The sequence below is a fragment of the Balaenoptera physalus genome (genome assembly GCF_965194825.1).
Source record: "Balaenoptera physalus genome assembly, chromosome: 5".
Classification (NCBI taxonomy): domain Eukaryota; kingdom Metazoa; phylum Chordata; class Mammalia; order Artiodactyla; family Balaenopteridae; genus Balaenoptera; species Balaenoptera physalus.
This window is the reverse complement of record NC_138884.1, coordinates 105,823,912-105,842,400: the sequence shown is the minus strand read 5'-3', so window position 1 is coordinate 105,842,400 and position 18,489 is coordinate 105,823,912. Positions and strand designations below refer to the sequence as shown.

The window sequence follows — 18,489 nt, the reverse complement described above, 5'->3', positions numbered from 1 at the left end:
GCGCCCGGAGACGAGCCCGCTGCCGCCGCCTAGCGCGCGGCCACCCTCGGCGAGCACGGCCGCGCCCCCTCACCCCCCCGCCCGCTGCCCCGCCCCAGCCCCAAATAAACACCCACGCACGGCGAGAAGTGATCTCCAAGTGCCATTTCATTTTAGTTTGCACAACAAGCCTGTGACAAGTTAGGAAACTGAAACAGGAGAGTCTCAGCCACTTGCCCAGAAGAGTAGGAATTTGAACCCAAGTCTTTAACAGGGTTCTGCCTAACCACACCTCCATTCAGCCGGGAGGAGCACGGGCTTGGTGAAGATCCGTCGATTCCCGCAGAATTTTTCGAAAGATAACTGCTTAACCCCTAAAACACCAAAAGTTGACATAGGTCCATCATTTGGGGCAGAGATAGGATGCAAAGGTATTACATGGCCTGCCTTCTCAAAGCGTGCTTCATATTACGATAAGGATAACGAATGTTATTGGTCACTTACTAATGTGCCAAGCGCTCTCCTAAGCCTTTTATAGGTATTTTGTTGTTCATTACCAGAAAAACATTTGCTATGTCAAGGTTATTGTGATGAAGACAGCTGTTGCATTTCAAAGACCTGATCTCCAGCCCCAACCCTGACATCCAGTTTTCTCAGGAGAGAAATGTCTGGAATAGCACATCCCCTGCCTACCACAAAGGGTTGCCGCACCATCAGGGGTGAGCAAGCATATGGTAAGAGCCTTTGTACACCGCACAAGCTGTGGAGACACTCTTTATTTTCATTGCGGAGAGACCACAGAAGTGAACCCCCATTAGAGGGAAGAAAACTATTTCCATCACCATGTCTCTCTGCCCCTCTGTGCTCTCCAAGTGAGATTCCCAGAACTCCTGTTGGTTAACAGGGCAACCTCCTGAACTCCCTCCAGAGCTCTGTGACCAAATAAGGAATTTCACTGCCACTTCTGCCCCACTTTGCCCCCAAAGCTACCGACAGTGACCGTTACCAGCCTCACGTGACGTGAAGTTGACATTCAGCAATAGACTAAAAGTTAAAATTTTAAAGCCACAGTATAAGATAGAAATTGTGGAATATTCCATTCTTTGTGCCAGTAAATTAAAAGAAAAAGACAGATCTTCACTCTTAGGAGAGACAAAGATCCCAGCAGGGTGATGGGAGATTATTATTTGCTAACACATTAGAAAAACACTTTCCCGTTTCGGATGACACAACAGGCGGTGGCAGGGGGGAAGGGTGGAGATAAAGGGGGGCTGTAAGTGTTGGGGTCCAGGTTTCCCCAACAGTCACAAATTGACTCTGACTCAGGCTGCAATTTTACCCACAGCAGATTCACCCAGTGATAAATTTAAGAATCATAAAGCCTTGTTTACACATTTCAATTAAAAGGCTTGAGAACAGAGGTCATTTTGTGGTATTAATAACACTTCTAGGGATTCTGACAGCAGTGACATTTTAGAGAAAGAAATGCCAGGGCATGCATCAAAGAGATCAACATTTGATACGGTGCATTGTTGGCAATGTTCAAGAGCTAATCATTCCATTTTTGCTTTCCTTCTACCGTATGCATTTTTTGAGACTGGTTAGCACCTCTTTATAGTCAGATCTACCTGGTTATGCCTGCTAATAACTTCCTTGTCATTAAGAGGTCCACACCAGGGTTATTCAAATACTTGAACCGAGGAACAATTAAGCCCTCTGCTGAAACCTTAATCTAGTGGGGGATATAGGGTTACTTCCTTCGGTAAGGCACTCCTCCACACTCCAGTCAGGTGAAGACGCCTCTGTAGAGACTTCCAATGCAGCTGTAGTAAACATGGGCTGTGGAGGCAGGCTCTGAGGGAGGACCAGGAGATGGACCTGAAATCTTGAAACAGTGTGTTTGGAAGAGCTGACCCTAGAGCAGGGGATTGCCGAGTGTCTGGAAGATGTCAAGGACCCCCGCTGTTGCTCAAACACCTGGGGCATGACCTGCACCCACCAGGATGCCTGGATGGTTCAAAAAGGCGTGGTATGGGCTGGCATCTTTACTCAGCTTCTCCTCCTTTATCCTGATCATCGTTGCCCTGGCGGTGCCCCACTGGCTGAGTGGGAAAATCCTTTGTCAGACTGGAGTTGATCTTGTCAATGCCACAGATCCAGAGCTGGTCAAATTCATTGGGGACATTTACTACGGACTCTTCCGCGGTTGTAAGGTGCGGCAATGCGGGCTCGGGAGCCGCCAGTCCCAATTCACGAGTGAGTATATTGGGGGGCACGAAACCTGCTTTAGAACATTTATTTTTAAATATTCGTAAGGGTGCTTGTGTCTAAATGAGAAATTCAAGTGCCATTTCAATCTAAAGCATAATGACTTAATCCACAGTAAGCCAAGGACTTACTCTTGTTCAGCACCCGGAAGAGACCTTTTTTTTCTGTGGAGGCTGATAGAAACATTAGAAATAGGGATTTGTATATCTTTGTAGTTTACCTCTATGAATAATCACTAAAAATATTGAGTGCTTACGTGTGTCAGACATTCTACTAAATGCTTTACATGCTTTGTCTCTTTTAAGCCTTATAACAAATTTATAAAGAAGGAATTATTAACATTCCCATTTTGCAGAGGACTACACCAAGGCTTGGAGAGGTTACAAAACTTGCCTGAGGTCACCCAGCGGAAAACTTTAGACCCAGGTCACGCGACTTGGGTATGCTCAGCCAGTGTGGCCTGCGGGTGTAGACGACCTGCTGAAATGAACCTTCCACTTCTATTTATATAAAAGCTTTAGAGTCTGCGAAAAAGCAAAAGGGCTCTGCGTCTGGGCTCTGGAATCAGACTATCTGGGTTCAGAGCCCAACCCGGATGTTTCCTGGCAAGGAGACCTCGGGCAAGGCTGCTGTCCATGAACGTGAGCAGGTACTGACGTGGGCGGGCGGCCATCCAGCGTCACAGCAGAGCTGCTCTGCATGTAGATAGAGCAGGAATCCAAGACCAGCTTATGAAGGATCTTCTGGGAAGAAAAAACAAAAACAAAAACGGCAATATTCTGCACATCTTTAGACTCATACAATTAGGTCGTTGGTGAGAACAGTATCCTACAAAATCATAATTAATCAACATAATGCAAATGCAAGGGGATAAGGGATTTATTCATTATATGATTTCTATATTTCATAACTGTAGTTTTCAGAATCCTGGCCAGGGTGTCTTATTAAACGTATAAAGACAGAAAGCTGGAACCATTGACAAATATAACAATACAAATGGGCATCATTTATATACGTGAAGGATATATATATTTGTTATGTATAGCAAGAAAAAATATCTCTGGGAATATTTATATTTACCCAGAAATTAAATTGGACGAGGGATATTGAAAAGCTCTGTTAAAAACATAACATAATAAAAAAAGAACAAAAATAAACATAACATAAAAAGCTGAAAACATACTTAACATAAAGAAATAAACAAAAAAATAAAACAAAGAAATAGGACATGCTAAAAGGGGATGATGACAGCCGTATGCAGTACTTGGTTCTGAGCTGGGTCAGTTTACTATAAAGGATGTCACTGGGACAATTGGTGGAACTTGAACAGGGTGTCAGGATTAAACAGCAGTCATATGCCAGTGTTAACCTACTGATTTTGATAGTTGTATCGTGGTTGTGAAAGACAACGTCCTTTTTGAGGAAATTGACCCTGAAGTGCTCAGGGTTGAAGGGGCAATTTACCCTCAAATGGTTCAGAAGGAAAAAAAAAATTTCTTTGTACCATTCTTGCAATTTTTCTGAAGTTCGAGGTTGTTTCAAAACCACAAATACACACACAAAAAGGGGAAAATGGCACAATTTTTTAAATAGTTGTAGATAATAGGGTTTTTTTTAATTTTTATTTTATATTGGAGTATAGTTGATTTCCAATGTTGTGTTAGTTTCAGGAATACAGCACAGTGATTCAGTTATACATATACAAATATCCATTCTTTTTCAGATTCTTTTCCCATATAGGTTATTACAGAGTATTGAGTAAAGTTCCCTGTGCTGTACAGTAGGTCCTTGTTGATTACTTTATATATAGTAGTGTGTAAGTTGTAGGGAATTGAAATTAACGAACCTCACGAAGGAAGTTCCGAAGCTTGAACATGGGAGCAATAGATTCAATAGCAGCAATACTCCAGAGGCTTTAATAAGCAAGCCAGTGCTCAGGGAACATAATAAAAATAGCCCATATAATTATGTAATTATATAGCATGATATACCACGTTACCATCATAACCACCTTCTTACACACTAGATCATTTATTTATCTGTTATGTTTATTATTTATTATGTCTCCACCCCTTTGGTATATAGCGCCATTAGGGCAAGGATCTTGTCCATTGATGATCCCAAGTCCCTAGAACAGTGCCTGGCGCACATTCAAAAACATTGGTTGAATGAATATCAGTAAAGTACTCTTAAACTCATTTGTACTAAATGTTCATGTACAAGATGCCAGACATGTGACCTATGCTATACTAATCTTCCACAAACCTGCCAGATAGAAGAATGAGGCTCAGAGAGGTTAAGCAACTTGATCAAGGTCACAGAGCCATGAGTACCAGAGCCAGGCCCCAACCCTGGTCGGCCTTACCTTAAAGTTCCCACCCTCCTGTGACTGGCAACTTTCCCAAGGCGGAGTGTCACCCTAGTAGTCTTTACTGTTCTTCCGGAATTCAGCAAGTTCTGGATGTTGGGGAGGTGGTGGATGGATATGAATTCTCCAGGATGGGAGGATGCAGGTGGATGGCTCCTGTCAGAAATGACTGAGGGGTCATTTGGGAGGGTGTGTTAGTTCCCTAGGGCTGCCATAACAAAGTACCACAAACGGGGTGGCTTAAATAACAGAAATTTATTCTCTCACAGTTCTAGAGGTTAGAAATCCAAAATCAGGTTCTTGACAGGGCCGTTCTCCCTCTGAAACCTCTAGGAGAAGGAGTCTTCCTTGCCTCTTCCAGTTTCTGGTAGCCCCAGACATTCCTTGGCTTGTGGCAACATTACTCCACTCTATACATGGCATTCTCCCTAAGTCTCTTCACATGGTCTTCCCTCCATGCATGACTGTCTCTGTGTCCAAATTTCCCCTTTTTTATAAGGACACTAGTCTTACTGGAATAGGGCTCACCCTAGTGACCTCATTTCCACTTGATTACCTCTGTAAAGACCCTATTTCCCAATAAGGTCATATCCTGAGATGATGGCGGTTAGGACTTCAACACATTTTTTGAGGCTGGGTACAGAATGCAACCCATAACAGAGGGTGTGGAGTGGCAGATGGTGGGCTTAGGATAATTAAGGAAGTCACCAAGCACAAGCACTGTTTCTGGAGAAGCAGCTGAAGCAGAGACAGGCTTTGCAGAAGGAGGAGGCCAAAGGAGGGCAAGACAAGACCGGGCCCTTCCACTGTGATGCTAATTAAACCCCTGCCATCCCAGCTCACAGAAATGCAAACTACCTCTAGCCCTGGAAGCCAAAAGCTAAGCAAATGAGCACTTCCTGTTTGCCCACTGGAGGCACTCAGTACAAGTTCCTTTCCCTCCTCCCTCTTCCTTCTCAGAGGGCTGACTATGGGAAAAAGCCCCCTGGGTTCATCTAACGTGGTCTGCTCTCTGAAACATCAGAACTGTGTAAGAATCATAAAGGACTTTTTAATATTAGTTCTGAGCAGGATAATACTCAGGAAAGTTTTATTTCTGGCTGCCCTGGGTGGTGTCCCAGAGGAGGGTATATAACCATGATGGGATTCTTTTTGAAAACTTGCACTGGGAGCTGGGGCCAGGTTCCTCCTGGCTTTGGCTGGTTTTACACCAATGCCGCCCAGGGACACCGTGTCTGTTATCACATTCTCTAGCCTCAGAGGTGAGTCTCTCTACCTTTAGATGTACAGCTCCTAGAGCCAGTACCACCTACTTGTGTGAGGCAGCTATGGGGTGTATCAGAGCCCCCAAACCCCAAGTTGGAATCAGGATTTTCCTGCTACTGTCACTGTTGTTCCGAAGAAAGAAAGAAAAAAAAAATCCCTGCTCCCAGGGCCCGTGTGCAGATCAGCGGAGAAGGGGGGTGTGAAAGTGCTTTGTAAACTGGAGTAGGAAAGTTTGATTGGGTGTTGTGGACAAACAGCCTCAATTATCACCTTCATAGGGGTCTCCCCTAGAATCACCCAAGAGAGTCAATTTCCAAACCAATCATGGAGAAAAGCAGAGAACTATACAGCATAATCATAATTAAGATCCTTTTTTATACCCAGACTTTCTGAAATAAAAACAAATCAATCTAGCAGTTTGAGCGGCTGGGGAAAGAAAAGGACAAACGCTAATGTAGCAGTGTTCACATATTCAGCTGTACTGTAGAGTATTTATGGGCCTGGCACTCTTAGGAAAACAGGGATAAACTAAACAGAGGAGTGTCTGCCCTCCAGAAGCTTTCCATCTGGGAAAGAGAAAGGCAGTAAATGAGCACTGGGCAGTGACACATTAATGTCTCAAGCTGTCACCTCTTTGTTCATTTCCTCCAACCCACTCTGTGCTAGAGGAGAGATTTTATTTATGCCCATTTTACTGATGAGGAAATTGGGGATCAGAGAAATCAATAAATGAAATAATTTCTGTAAAAGCACCTGATGTGGTGCTTGATACATAGTATGTGCTTGATAATTTTTAATTCACTGGTTCCCTCCTCATCTCCCACCCCCAAGCATTCCATCAACAGCCGGACCTGGATCTGACTTCAGATCTCAGGCTTTTCTTACCATTGCCCATTTTAGATAACAGTCCTTTCTCAGATGTCTTTTGCAACTCTTTTCTCCCATTGCAGTTGCTGTGTTGTCATTTTTTTGACATTGTCTTTTGCAGGGCAGAATTTTTTCATTTTAGTGAAATCCAATTTATCAATTATTTCTTTTTTAAAATTAATTTTTGTCTTGCTGGGGCAAAAGGGACTGCTGAACTTCTCTGGAGAGGGGAGCAAACAAATTACTTAATAATTAGATAGTTATCTAATTTGAGTTGCTGACAGGATGATTAATCACTTCTGGGATTCAAGTGAGTTAGCTTTAATATGTACACCATAAGAATATTTATTCAAATTCAAAATAAGACCTCTAGACCTCCAGCTGTACTAGGAATAAACTTTTAAATCTTTGCTTATCCAAGTTATCTGATTTTCCGGCAATAGATCCTGCGGCAAAATCCTGAAGCCAGAACTTCCTGGCTGCGTGACCTGGCTAAGCTATTTAACTTCTCATTTCTAAGACTCTAACTTACGCATCTGTAGGAGTGAGAGAAGGTTGCCGTGAGCAGTGAAAGAGAGAAAGTGTATATGTGCTGGCACACAGTCTGCGCTCAATATGTGTAGCTAGTGTCACTTGTCACCATGGATCATATGCTTTTATGGTCATGGATTTCAAGCTGGAAACTTAAATGTAATCCTTAAGTCAGACGTGTCTCAAACTTTTGGAAACTGGGTACAAATATGAAAGGCAAGCAAGCAACAGGTCTCCTGGGACGGCACTTGTGTGACAAGAGCAAAAGTAGAGTCACCCCTTAAAGAAATTATTAATAGAAGGAACTGATGCATGAAAACTCGTGAGGAAAGATTTGAATTTCTAAATAATGACATATATAAAAAAATAATAAGATCTCAATTAACTGGGAGATCTAGAGACTTGGAGTATGGCCCACGATTGTGGAGGCTGAATGAGATTCAGCCCTTTGCCAGTAAAGATTTGTTTTTTTAATATAGTCAATACATTTCCTACTGCGGAAGCTAAGGATTGGGTATTCTTTCACCATCCCTCTCCATATCACTCCATATGCCCCAAATCCCCTCGCCCCATCATCATAATATGGTTACTTCTCAATTTTTTTATTGAATCACACCTGGAGATGGGTTCATATCATTCTATGGATATGATTAATTCTTTTTAAAAGTTACTTTGTGTGATTGTGCTTTAATTTATTAAATCTATCTCCTATTGACTCATATTTTGGTTTTTTCTCCAATCTTTGGCTACTGTAATGAATATCTGATATACACAGTTTTGAGCACATGTGGGAGTGCTTTTCCTAGAAATGAAATTGCTGTGATAGATGTTGCCAAATTGCTCTCTAAGGACATTGTATGAATTAATATCCCTACAAGTTTTGACAACTGCTTCCTTCCCTACTCCTTCATTAACATAGTGTATTAGCAAACCTTTTGATCTTTGCCAATCACACAGGTGATGATTTTCTACTTTAAGTGTTTGGTGAGGATTATTATGCTGGTCATGTGTCCTAAGGATTGCATGGCAAGAAAGAGGATTATGAAACAATTAGGTAATCAGGCATAAGCTACCATGTTTGGAATGAAAAAGTGCTGAGAGTTTGCAATGAAAAAAAAAAAATCTAAAGGACACTGAAATATAAGGAAAGGAAATGGAAGAGAGAAGTCCTACAGAAAAAAATCCCACGGGAAGGAGTTCATTTTCTGGGGTAAAGTTTCTGATGCTGATGAGATGACCACATGGAGATAAATATACATGGAAATACAGAACTGGAAAGAAATCTAGATCAGAACTAAAGACGTAACTGTGAAGTGTCTGGAAACTTCTGAGTGGAAAGGACACTTCAAAGGAAGAAGGACAAAAATTCTTGTTCTCAGGCTTGGGAGACACCAGCCTTCTGTGAATAAAAATGGACAGGTGAGCCAGCAAAGGAGCTAGAGCGGGACGGGGTCAGGGAGTGAGTGGAACCTGGAAAGCTTTGAGTCCTGACTCCCAACTGGGGCCAAAGATGGGTTGGTCAGTTGTATCAAGTAATTAAGCAGGGAGGTTGGAATTCACAAGATGGACCCAGATTTGACCAGGAGGTATTCAGTAGAAACTTTGGAGTAGTTGCAGAGGAAGGGGTTTGCCCAGGAGTTTTTTAGCTTTCATCATTTTAAATGATTCATTTATAATAACCGAAATCAGTGACTCTAAACTCTATATACCATGTGATATATAGGACTTTGGTCCTAGATAGAGTTCAGGATCACCTTGCCCAAAGACAAGGAACTTAGTGTCTCCAAGCCTGTGGGTAAGGGCGTTTAATAAAATCTACTTCATATCCTTGTCACAAGGATTGGATGAGATAACAGATGTAAAGGGCTTGGCCCCTGACTGTGCTCAGTAAATGTTGATTACGCTCAACTCATATGCAACTATTACTATCCACATGATACTAATGAGGAAACTGAGGCTTGAGAAGTCACATGACTTTTCCCAAGTCAGAGGGTAAAATAACAGCAACAACCACAGTTGCCATTTTTGAGAACTGACTCTTTCCTAGACAATATTTAAACACTCTACTATGATATATCATTTAATCTTCACATAGAGAGAAATATAGAGAAAACAAATCCAAATTAATATCTCACTAAATTACCCTGCCACATTAATATGGCAAATTAATATTCTAATAAAGTGCAACATGAGAATTACATGCCCATCATACACAGGGAATTAATGTCTATCTTACTGAATCATTATGAGGAATCCAAAATCATGCTCCTAGCTTTGCATTAGTACCCACAAAGTGGGCGCTGTGATTATTCCTATGCCCTTCACTTGACCCGCTCAATATTGTAAGATGGGTAGAAGTAGGGTTTAGATGATCCTAAATATTTTATAATTGTGGCAAATCAGCAAAGGTGGGATTTGAACCTGGAACTTTGGATGCCAGATCTAGGCTTCACTTTGCTACACCCTTCTATACTCTTCATGATATACCTGAGACCGCTTCTACCTTTCTGATTTAATGAAGGCTACTCTCTGACCCAGATGAAAGCTTTGTGATCGATCAGCCTTCTTTGACTGATTCTCTTGCCAGCCTCCTTTGCTAAAGCAACACCATCTGGAGCTTGTATGGATTAGCTCACACCAGATCCCAGAGCTGCGAGGCTGATGCAACTTAAATGCCCAGCTGGCGCACATTCTGATTTTGCATCCACCCCAAGGAAGAGAAGATTGTTGGCCAACTGATAGGTGGTAAATCTGGGGGCCATGAATTCATCTCAGGAAGTCTCCTGCTTTTTGAAAACCCAGCACTTGCTGCCTTGCCCTCACCCCCCTCTGCTAAAGCCTTCATGGTAAGCAAGCCTGGGACGTACGAACTTGAGCCAAGCTCTGAGGCTGACATCGTGGCTGTGTCTTCTCTCCCCAGTCTTCCCACACCTGGTGAAGGAGCTCAATGCAGGCCTCCACGTGACAATTCTGTTGCTCCTCTTCCTGGCCTTGGCGCTGGCTCTGGTCAGCATGGGCTTTGCCATTCTCAACATGATCCAGGTTCCGTACCAGGCAGTCAACGGCCCCGGGGGCATCTGTCTATGGAATGTTCTCGCAGGTAAGGAAGGCCCCTGGGGAGAGAGATTCCTGTCCATGCCATCAGGAGGCTGAGTTCCAAGTAGGTGGGCAGAAGGCGTGAAGGAATTAAAATGCCCCACCTCAGCCTTCACTTCGCTGGGTCTGTTACTTCCTTGATGGGCATGAATATCCTTTTTACTAAAAGTTGAAGAATCTCTGTCATCATAAAGAACTGAAGTATTAGTGTGCATGAGTGGCTGAGGACTTAGAGCAGCAAAGAGAGGTCGGGATGAGAGAAGAGAGAAGACAGAGAGCTGGGGGTGAAGAAGAGGGGACCATGGGGTGAGTGAGGATGTGGGACTGCTGCTGTGATTCTGAAGGAACCTCACAAAGGACAGAAGAGAAGGGACCTGGGGGGCTTACATGTCTCATTTCGTGTAAACCTCACAACCTCTCTATGAGGCAGTATTATTAGACCCATATTTACAGGTGAAGAACCTGAAGCTCAGAGAAGTTAAAAGATGCACCCAAAGTCACACAACAATGAGTAACAGAGGCAGGATTCCAACCCAGGTATAACTGAGTCTAAGCCTTTTGTCCTTTCTTTAATCCATGGTGTCATCTATGACCACCGTGACTTATTTTCCAAGACAAAAGATGTGTGTGAGTGTGTGTGTGTGTGTGTGTGTGTGCACGCGCACGTGTGTGTGTGTTGATTTGGGAGAGTATCTGATATACAGAAATTAATTCACATTTAGCTCGGCACTGAAAAAATCACCTGTAATGAAAGTAACAAAATCCCAAGAATGATTTCAGAAAACCCAGGTCAAATGGTCAAGGTATCCTGATGGCAATAACCCCTCACTACCTTTTACTTTATAAAGGATGACCATAAAGTATAGAAACAAGTAATGTTGTTTTATTATGCATTAGAATGTAATGTCAGTAAATCAATTATTATGTATTTGCCTATGTTTGCAGACTGTGGCCATCCTGTAGAATTTCTTATAAACGTGGCTCACTCCCATCTAGACTTGCTTATCTCTGCCTGAATCCTCAGGCAGAGGATTGGCATGGTTGGCATGTAGAAAGTGCTCAATCCTGCTTTTGAAATAAATGCTTATCTCTGTCAATTCCCTTCCTCAGAGAGACAGTACTCTCAAGCTCTATTGACAAGAGTATTTTAAAAAACGCAATTTGACAAAACTTTACTCTCAAAAGGCATAAAAATATGAGTATCCTTTGATTAAACAATTCCAAACATTAATTTATGCTAAGGAAATAACAGGAAAAGAGCACCAAAAATGTACATTAAAAGGAGTTTCCTATAGCACTTTATAATATCAAAAAATTAGAAGCAATCTAGATATCCAGAAATTAGGTCACACTTAATTAAACTTAAAATAATTAGGTGTGTCGCTAGTATAAAACATCATACACAGTTTAAAGTGGTGCTTTAACAGAATATCTAACAACATGGAAAAATATTCAAGTAAGGGAAAAAAATCAAGTGTAAAGCAGTAAGAGTACCATAACACTAATTTTGTTAAAGAGATAGAAATGTAAAGAAATATACTAAAATGTTCAAAGTGTTTATATTTGGCTTTTAGGAAAAAAGCAAATTTGTCTTTTCATCTTTGTGATTTTCTCTGGCGTCCAAATTTTCTTCAATAAGAAGTAATAATCTAAACAGAGGGCATAATAAATGTGTTTTTTAAATACTAATTAAAATCAGGGCAGGAGAAAAGTAGAGAGAAAGAGAGAGAGAAAGATGGAGAGAGAAAGAGAAACAGAGGGAACCCGGACGGTCAAAGTCTGATGTGGGAAGGGAAGGATAGGGAAGGATGAGAAGGGAAGGGAAGGATGTGAAGTTTGGAATCCTTCCAGTTTTCTCCTCTCTCCTTTCCTTTCCTCCTTCTCTTATCTCCTCTTATCATTAAGCTTGGAAAGAGGACAACTTAGGAGGAGAGAACAGTCTAGCCCTCCATTCTGGTCCCCCAATCTGCCCCATAGGATGCTCTTGTCTCTTCCCTCATAAGCCTCAAGGTCTACATACACAGGCTGAAATACTTAGAGACTGAGCTCATCCAAATGTGCACAACCCCCGCCTGCCCTGCCCTGGGTCAGGGAAAAAGTAGTGGGGTCGAGATTCAAAGTAGATCTGATAGGAAGCTTATTCCCACACCTCTCGCCCCTCACACAGTGGATTATCTGCTTTTAAAAGCATTTTAAAATTTGTGTTGCCCTAAGCATGTTTTACACCGCAAGTTTGTTGCCTGTGCCACAGAAAAGCCACCTCACATCTAGTGGTTGAATTGCAAGGAAAAGAGCTGTGCATGAGGGTGTCCTTTTTGGGTTTCAGGCGGAGTCGTGGCCTTGGCCATCGCCAGCTTCACGGCCGCGGTAAAATTTCACGACCTGACAGAACGAATCGCCAACTTCCAGGAGAAACTCTTCCGCTTTGTGGTGGTGGAGGAAGAGTATGAAGAGTCGTTCTGGATCTGCGTGGCCAGCGCCTCAGCCCACGCCACTAACCTGGTTGTGGTGGCCATCAGCCAGATTCCCCTCCCGGAGATTAAGACCAAGATAGAAGAGGCCACGGTCACAGCCGAGGATATCTTGTATTAATAACCTTCTCCTAAAATCAGTTCTTAGGAGAATGGAAACCTCCTTTTTCTTTTCTCCAGCTTGCACAGTCCTGAATGTCTATGTTTTGGCAGTAAGAAGAAGGAAGTGGAAGGGGGAAGGGTAGTACCTGGGCCAGAAAAGAAAACTCTCCGAATTTCTGGCATCCCTGCACTTCTTTCTCACTGACCTTGGAGTTAGAGACTCTGCCACTTGCCAGCCGTGTGTGACACTGGACAATTCATTTAGTATCTACTTCTCAGTTTCTTCATCTGTAAAATGGGGATATTAACGACCTTGCAAGGTTGTAATGAGGTTTAAATGGGAGATAATGTTGTCAGCCTTTGTATATTGTAGAGCACCCGACAGGTATAAGGTACTGTACACTCCAAGAAATGTCTATAGACCCTTGGTGTATCCCGCACAATATTAGGAGGAATGCAAAGAGGAATATGATAATGTCCCTGGCCTCCAGAAACACCTAGTCTTTCCACACGACACAGGAATCAAAGAGCAACAATAACAGTAAGAATGAAAATAACTACCATTCTTTGGAGTGGTTACTACATGCAGTTCTAAAAGTTTTACATGGAGTAAGTCATTAGGTCCTCACTATAACTTTGTTGGTATAGTACTACTTTAGTCCCATTTCATAGATGAAGAAACTAAGGCATAAAGCAGTTGGATAATGTGCTGAGGACAGGAATTAAATGGAGGGAAGTCTGGAGCCAGAGTTTACATTTTTAACCCCTTTGCTGATCTGATGTTTGGTGTACAAGCAATTGCAAGGCAATGTGATCAGTGTTATAACAGCACATGGAGAAAGGACCTGAGAAGGAATGAATGCTTCAGGATGGGATGCAGTATTAAAGAAAGTGTCTCAGAGTTGACAGTTGATCTGAACTTTGAAAGATGAGGAGACTTTTTCCAGTGGTAAAGGAAGCAAGGTTGGAGAAGGGCATTCCAGGATAAGTCAGTAATGAGGAGGAAGCACAAGGTATGAATTTACAAAGGGGGCTTGGAAGTATGTGAATACCCAGTGGGGTTAGAATATTGCTCTAATGCAGCTGTTGGATAAACCCCTGATGTTTTGTGTTAGGTTTTCCTGAGTGGTACTGTGACAGTTAATTTTATGTGTCAACTTGGTTAGGCCATGGTATCCAGATATTGGTCAAACATTCTAGATGTTTTGGTGAAGGTATTTTTTTGGACGGGGTTTATCAGTAGATTTTCAGTAAAGCAGATTCCTGTCCATAATATGGGAGGGTCTCATCCAATCAGTTGAAGGCCTTAAGAAAAAGACTGGCCTCCCCCAAGGGAGAGGGAATTCTTCCAGCAAACTTCCACTGGGCTCAAACTGCAACTCTTCCCTGGATCTCCAGACTGCCAGCCTACCCTGCAGACTTTGAATTTGCCAGTCTCCACAATCATGTGAGCCAGTTCCTTATAATAAATCTCTCTCTCTCTCTTATACACACAGACACACACACACATCCTATTGGTTCTATTTCTTTGGAGAACCCTCACTCATGCAGGTCCACAACTCTCTTAATTCATTTTCCCACCATGTCAGCTGGGGTGAATCCTTTCCCAGCTCTCCTGTCTTCATGCCAAGTAAAAGTTATCTAATCCCCCCAGATTAGCTTCACCTAAAATGACAGTTGATTCGGACTCACTCTACTTTGCTTAACACTGAGCTTCAGAAAGTTTCCACAGAATCGCTTCTGTTCTAACTGCTTCTGCTTCCCTGCTGTGTTCTTCTGCCCCTTCCAGCCCTCTATCCCCACCCCAGATACAGCTGCAGTCTTACTTAGCAGACTGATGTCACTCATCAAATATGCAGATGGCACATGGCTGGAAGGGAGAGTTAACATGATAGGAGATGGGTCCAAAAGGTAAGGACACACTGCAGTGCTGTCTTGAAAACAAGTGGAAAGCTCAATGTTCTATCAAGTTTAACATAAAGTCCTGCTGACAGTTTTTCTTTAAAATCAATAACATAAACACAAGACTCTGGCAACAGTTTATATGATAAACATCTGAGGGTCTTAGTACATTTATTCATTCATTCAACAAGTATTGAAACTTCTGGAAGTAGAGCAGTGAACGAACAGACAAAAATTCCTGCCCTGCAGAGATTTCATTCTCCGAGCAGCTGGGGGGAAGTGGGGATTCATACTGAGACAGCATGTGAGCTACTAAAAATGTTATCCCAGCCCAGCTGTAGCCTTCACCCTGATCACTGCCTCAGATCTGTGCAGGCCATCAGGTGGCGTGGCAGCAGTGAACTGGTTTTGCTTCTAATAGTGGAATTACCTTATCAAGGTGGTAACCTTGATCAAGCTGCATATGTTCCATGGTGTCAAAGTGCAAGCTTTTGTATGAGTGTGTATTTTTCCAGTGACAGAGTCTATAGCTTTACAAAATGTTTCAGAAGCGTCTGTAACACCTTAGGAATTTCAAACCCTGACCCATCAGGTAGCAACCTTCACGTTGCTGGAGATAATCAGGTTCGGTCTGAAAGTCATCTCTCAGGGATACTGTAGAAGAGATTCCTATATGGAATTTAGCGAGTTTTGTTAGGCGTGAAGGGAGGAAGGAAGGAGGGAGAATACGTATCTGGGTCACAATACACTCGCATGATACTCAAAGATATGGAGAAATTGTAGCTCATTTATTTTGACTATAGTTAATCTGGTCATTTTATGAATAAAGAAAAACTGATAATAAATGCCTGATTCAGTTTAAATTTAACCCGATCTGATTGTTTATACTTAGGGATAATGCTGAGGCTCTCTGGGATAAAATGGCTGGCTCCTCAGATAAGCTCTCTGCCCCTGTCTCTCTCCTGAAGGTCCTGGGGTTATGGGAGAGGAAGGTAGGCACACACATACTCCTGATCTCCGGGAAGCATCCCCTGGTATCTTGATGGTTCTTGGGGGGAGGGTGCCCTGGCTGGGCTCATTGGGCTTCTGTCCCCCTGGCTGCTGCTTGCCCTGCCAGCCTTCCCAGGGCAGCCTGAGGGTGGAATAATTTATGAAATGTTCTTTCAACTGGTCAGAGCCCGATCACTGCCTGGAAGACTTGTCCTTGTCTTGGATCCTACCAGCTGCAGACCCCCGAGTGGCCACCAAGTCCTCCCTCCGGCTCACCTGTCCTCTGGTCCACACCCAGGCTTCACTGCAGAGCTGCCCACCTGCCTTGGCAGCCTAGGAGCCTCACCTGGTGTCAACATAGCATCCTGCCCCGGGGGTCCTGGAGACACCTCTCCATTCACTCCCACGAAGTAACTAACGTGATTTATAGGCTCTTATTTCCCCCAAAATTGCAGACTTGAGAGGTTCCCTGCTGCTAATATGGCCTAGTCTAAATATGAAATAAACTTTATTCAAAAAATTAAGTCTCTGCAAAATATTAACAATTGTTAAACTCAGATGATGGATATTCATTATATTATTCTAATTTTCTTCATGTTTGAAATTTTTAATAAGAAGTAAAATAAAGAAATAAAAAAGAATAAACACACACACGAAAATTAAGTCTTTGTTTTTTAAAATCACCAGAAAGAGCTGTAAGTATATAATTGGTATAAAGTAAAACCTCAGACTCAGAGCCCATTGAGATGGTTGTATTTTTCCCACACTTAGAAAAAAAATTCACCAAACTCACTTCCTGCCTCACCAAACTCACTTAATGCTTCAAGGAAGTTCAACAGTGGCTGCAGGTCAAACACGGAAAACCTCTTAATATGCCTTAGGTGAGCCTGGCCCTTTCGAGGTTTCTATTTCTTCATTTTTTAAATGAGAAACTTATACTGCATGATAATGACCACTGTCTAGTGTGAGACAGGCATTTGACATACTTTGTCCCTAATTTTCAACACAATTATTCAAGATATATATTACTGTCTGTATCTTACAGATGGGCCATTTTAGGTTCAGAGAACATAAGTAACTTGCTCAGACCACATTACTAATAAGCAATGGAGAAAGGAGTCAGCCCCCATCTATGTAATGTCAAGGTCACCATTTTCCCACTACAGGATTGTGCTTCTTGCAAGACTTCTAAGGCGCCTTCCCAGGGCCCCGGCAGATGGCTGTGCAGGTTGCACCTCACCCAAGGGATGGATAACAGCTCAAATCTAGCCCATCCTCCCCTGGCTTCCCATGGCCTGAATCCTCCGGATGCTTCCACCCAGAGAGGGTGCCTTTCCCTCATGCTCACCAAGGTGTCTGGTGGGCTCACAGTGCCTCACCCCAGTCCATGTAAAATCAAACTGTTAATCATAATATTATTTTATGACATTGTTTATCAGCTTGTGATAATGATGATTAATTTCCATATGTCCCTTAAAGGTAACTATCATATGCATACATTGTCAGATTATTACTAACACTAACTGTAGGGACCAAAGCCAAGGAAACTTAAACTGTAATTCAGAGAAGTAATTAGTTATCCATGAGACGAAGTCCTACTCTATGTTCACTCTGTGAAATCTGAGTAATATGTGATGTCTCAGCCCATTCAGGCAGCTCTAACAAATCACCATAGACTGAGTGGCTTAAACAACAGGAATTTACTTCTCACAGTTCTGGATGCTAGAAATCTGTAATCAACGTGCCAGCAGATCCCATGTCTGGTGAGGACCCTCTTCCTGGCTTGTAGACAGCTGCCTTCTCATGGTATCCTCACAAGGCAGAGGGCAGAGAGCTAGAGCAAGCTCTCATGTCTCTTTTGTAAGGGCACTAATCCCATTCATGAGGATGCCACCCTCATGACCTAACCTCTTATAGGCCTCACCCCTTAATACCATCACATTAGGGGTTAAGTTTTGGGGGGATACAAACAGTCCACATCACATTGGGGTATAGTTGTTTTACAATGTTGTGTTAGTTTCTACTGTACAGAGAAGTGGAGTTCCCTGTGCTATATAGCAGGTTCTTATCAGTTATCTATTTTATACATATTAGTGCATATATGTCAATCCCAATCTCCCAATTCACATCACATTTTCATTAATAAAAATATACCAATAGGGCTTCCCTGGTGGCGCAGTGGTTGAGAGTCTGCCTGCCAATGCAGGGGACACGGGTTCGAGCCCTGGTCTGGGAAGATCCCACATGCCACGGAGCAACTGGGCCCGTGAGCCACAATTGCTGAGCCTGTGCGTCTGGAGCCTGTGCTCCGCAACAAGAGAGGCCGCGATGGTGAGGGACCCGCGCACCGCGATGAAGAGTGGCCCCCGCTTGCCACAACTAGAGAAAGCCCTCGCACAGAAATGAAGACCCAACACAGCCATAAATAAATAAAATAAAATAAATAATAATAATTTAAAAATTTTTTTAAAAATATACCAATAAAATATACAATTAATATTGGGATATTAATTCTTGGGATAGCAAGAACCCTTCCATATCAAATCAGAGTAGACATATTACAATATGCTTCTTTCTCTTTCGAGAAAAATATGAAACACTATGAAAATTTAATTAAACAATTTTTCGTACTTCCAAAAGCATGTAATA

General features: G+C 42.6%; 1 protein-coding gene across 2 annotated transcripts; it reads left to right on the top strand.

Moving 5' to 3' along the window:
* The first annotated feature begins 107 nt into the window (after positions 1-107).
* CLRN2 (clarin 2) lies at positions 108-16,464 on the top strand. 2 transcript variants are annotated; one of them, XM_082464060.1, is made up of 3 exons: positions 108-2,235; positions 10,200-10,379; positions 12,702-15,718. In XM_082464060.1, exons 1-3 carry the CDS (start codon positions 1,983-1,985, stop codon positions 12,965-12,967), a joined length of 699 nt encoding a protein of 232 aa, XP_082320186.1. In that variant the 5' UTR covers positions 108-1,982; the 3' UTR covers positions 12,968-15,718. The 2 variants fall into 2 exon arrangements, 1 of the variants encoding a protein (XP_082320186.1); XR_014264382.1 differs by lacking the exons at positions 10,200-10,379; positions 12,702-15,718 and adding an exon at positions 15,743-16,464 and having other exon boundaries at positions 2,120-2,235.
* Positions 16,465-18,489: the final 2,025 nt, after the last annotated feature.

Coding starts and splice junctions, on each gene's coding strand:
- CLRN2 (XM_082464060.1), top strand. CDS start 1,983: ATGCCTGGATGGTTCAAAAAGGCGTGGTATGGGCTGGCATCTTTACTC. Junction 2,236..10,199: donor CCGCCAGTCCCAATTCACGA/GTGAGTATATTG, acceptor TTCTCTCCCCAG/TCTTCCCACACCTGGTGAAG. Junction 10,380..12,701: donor TCTATGGAATGTTCTCGCAG/GTAAGGAAGGCC, acceptor TTTGGGTTTCAG/GCGGAGTCGTGGCCTTGGCC.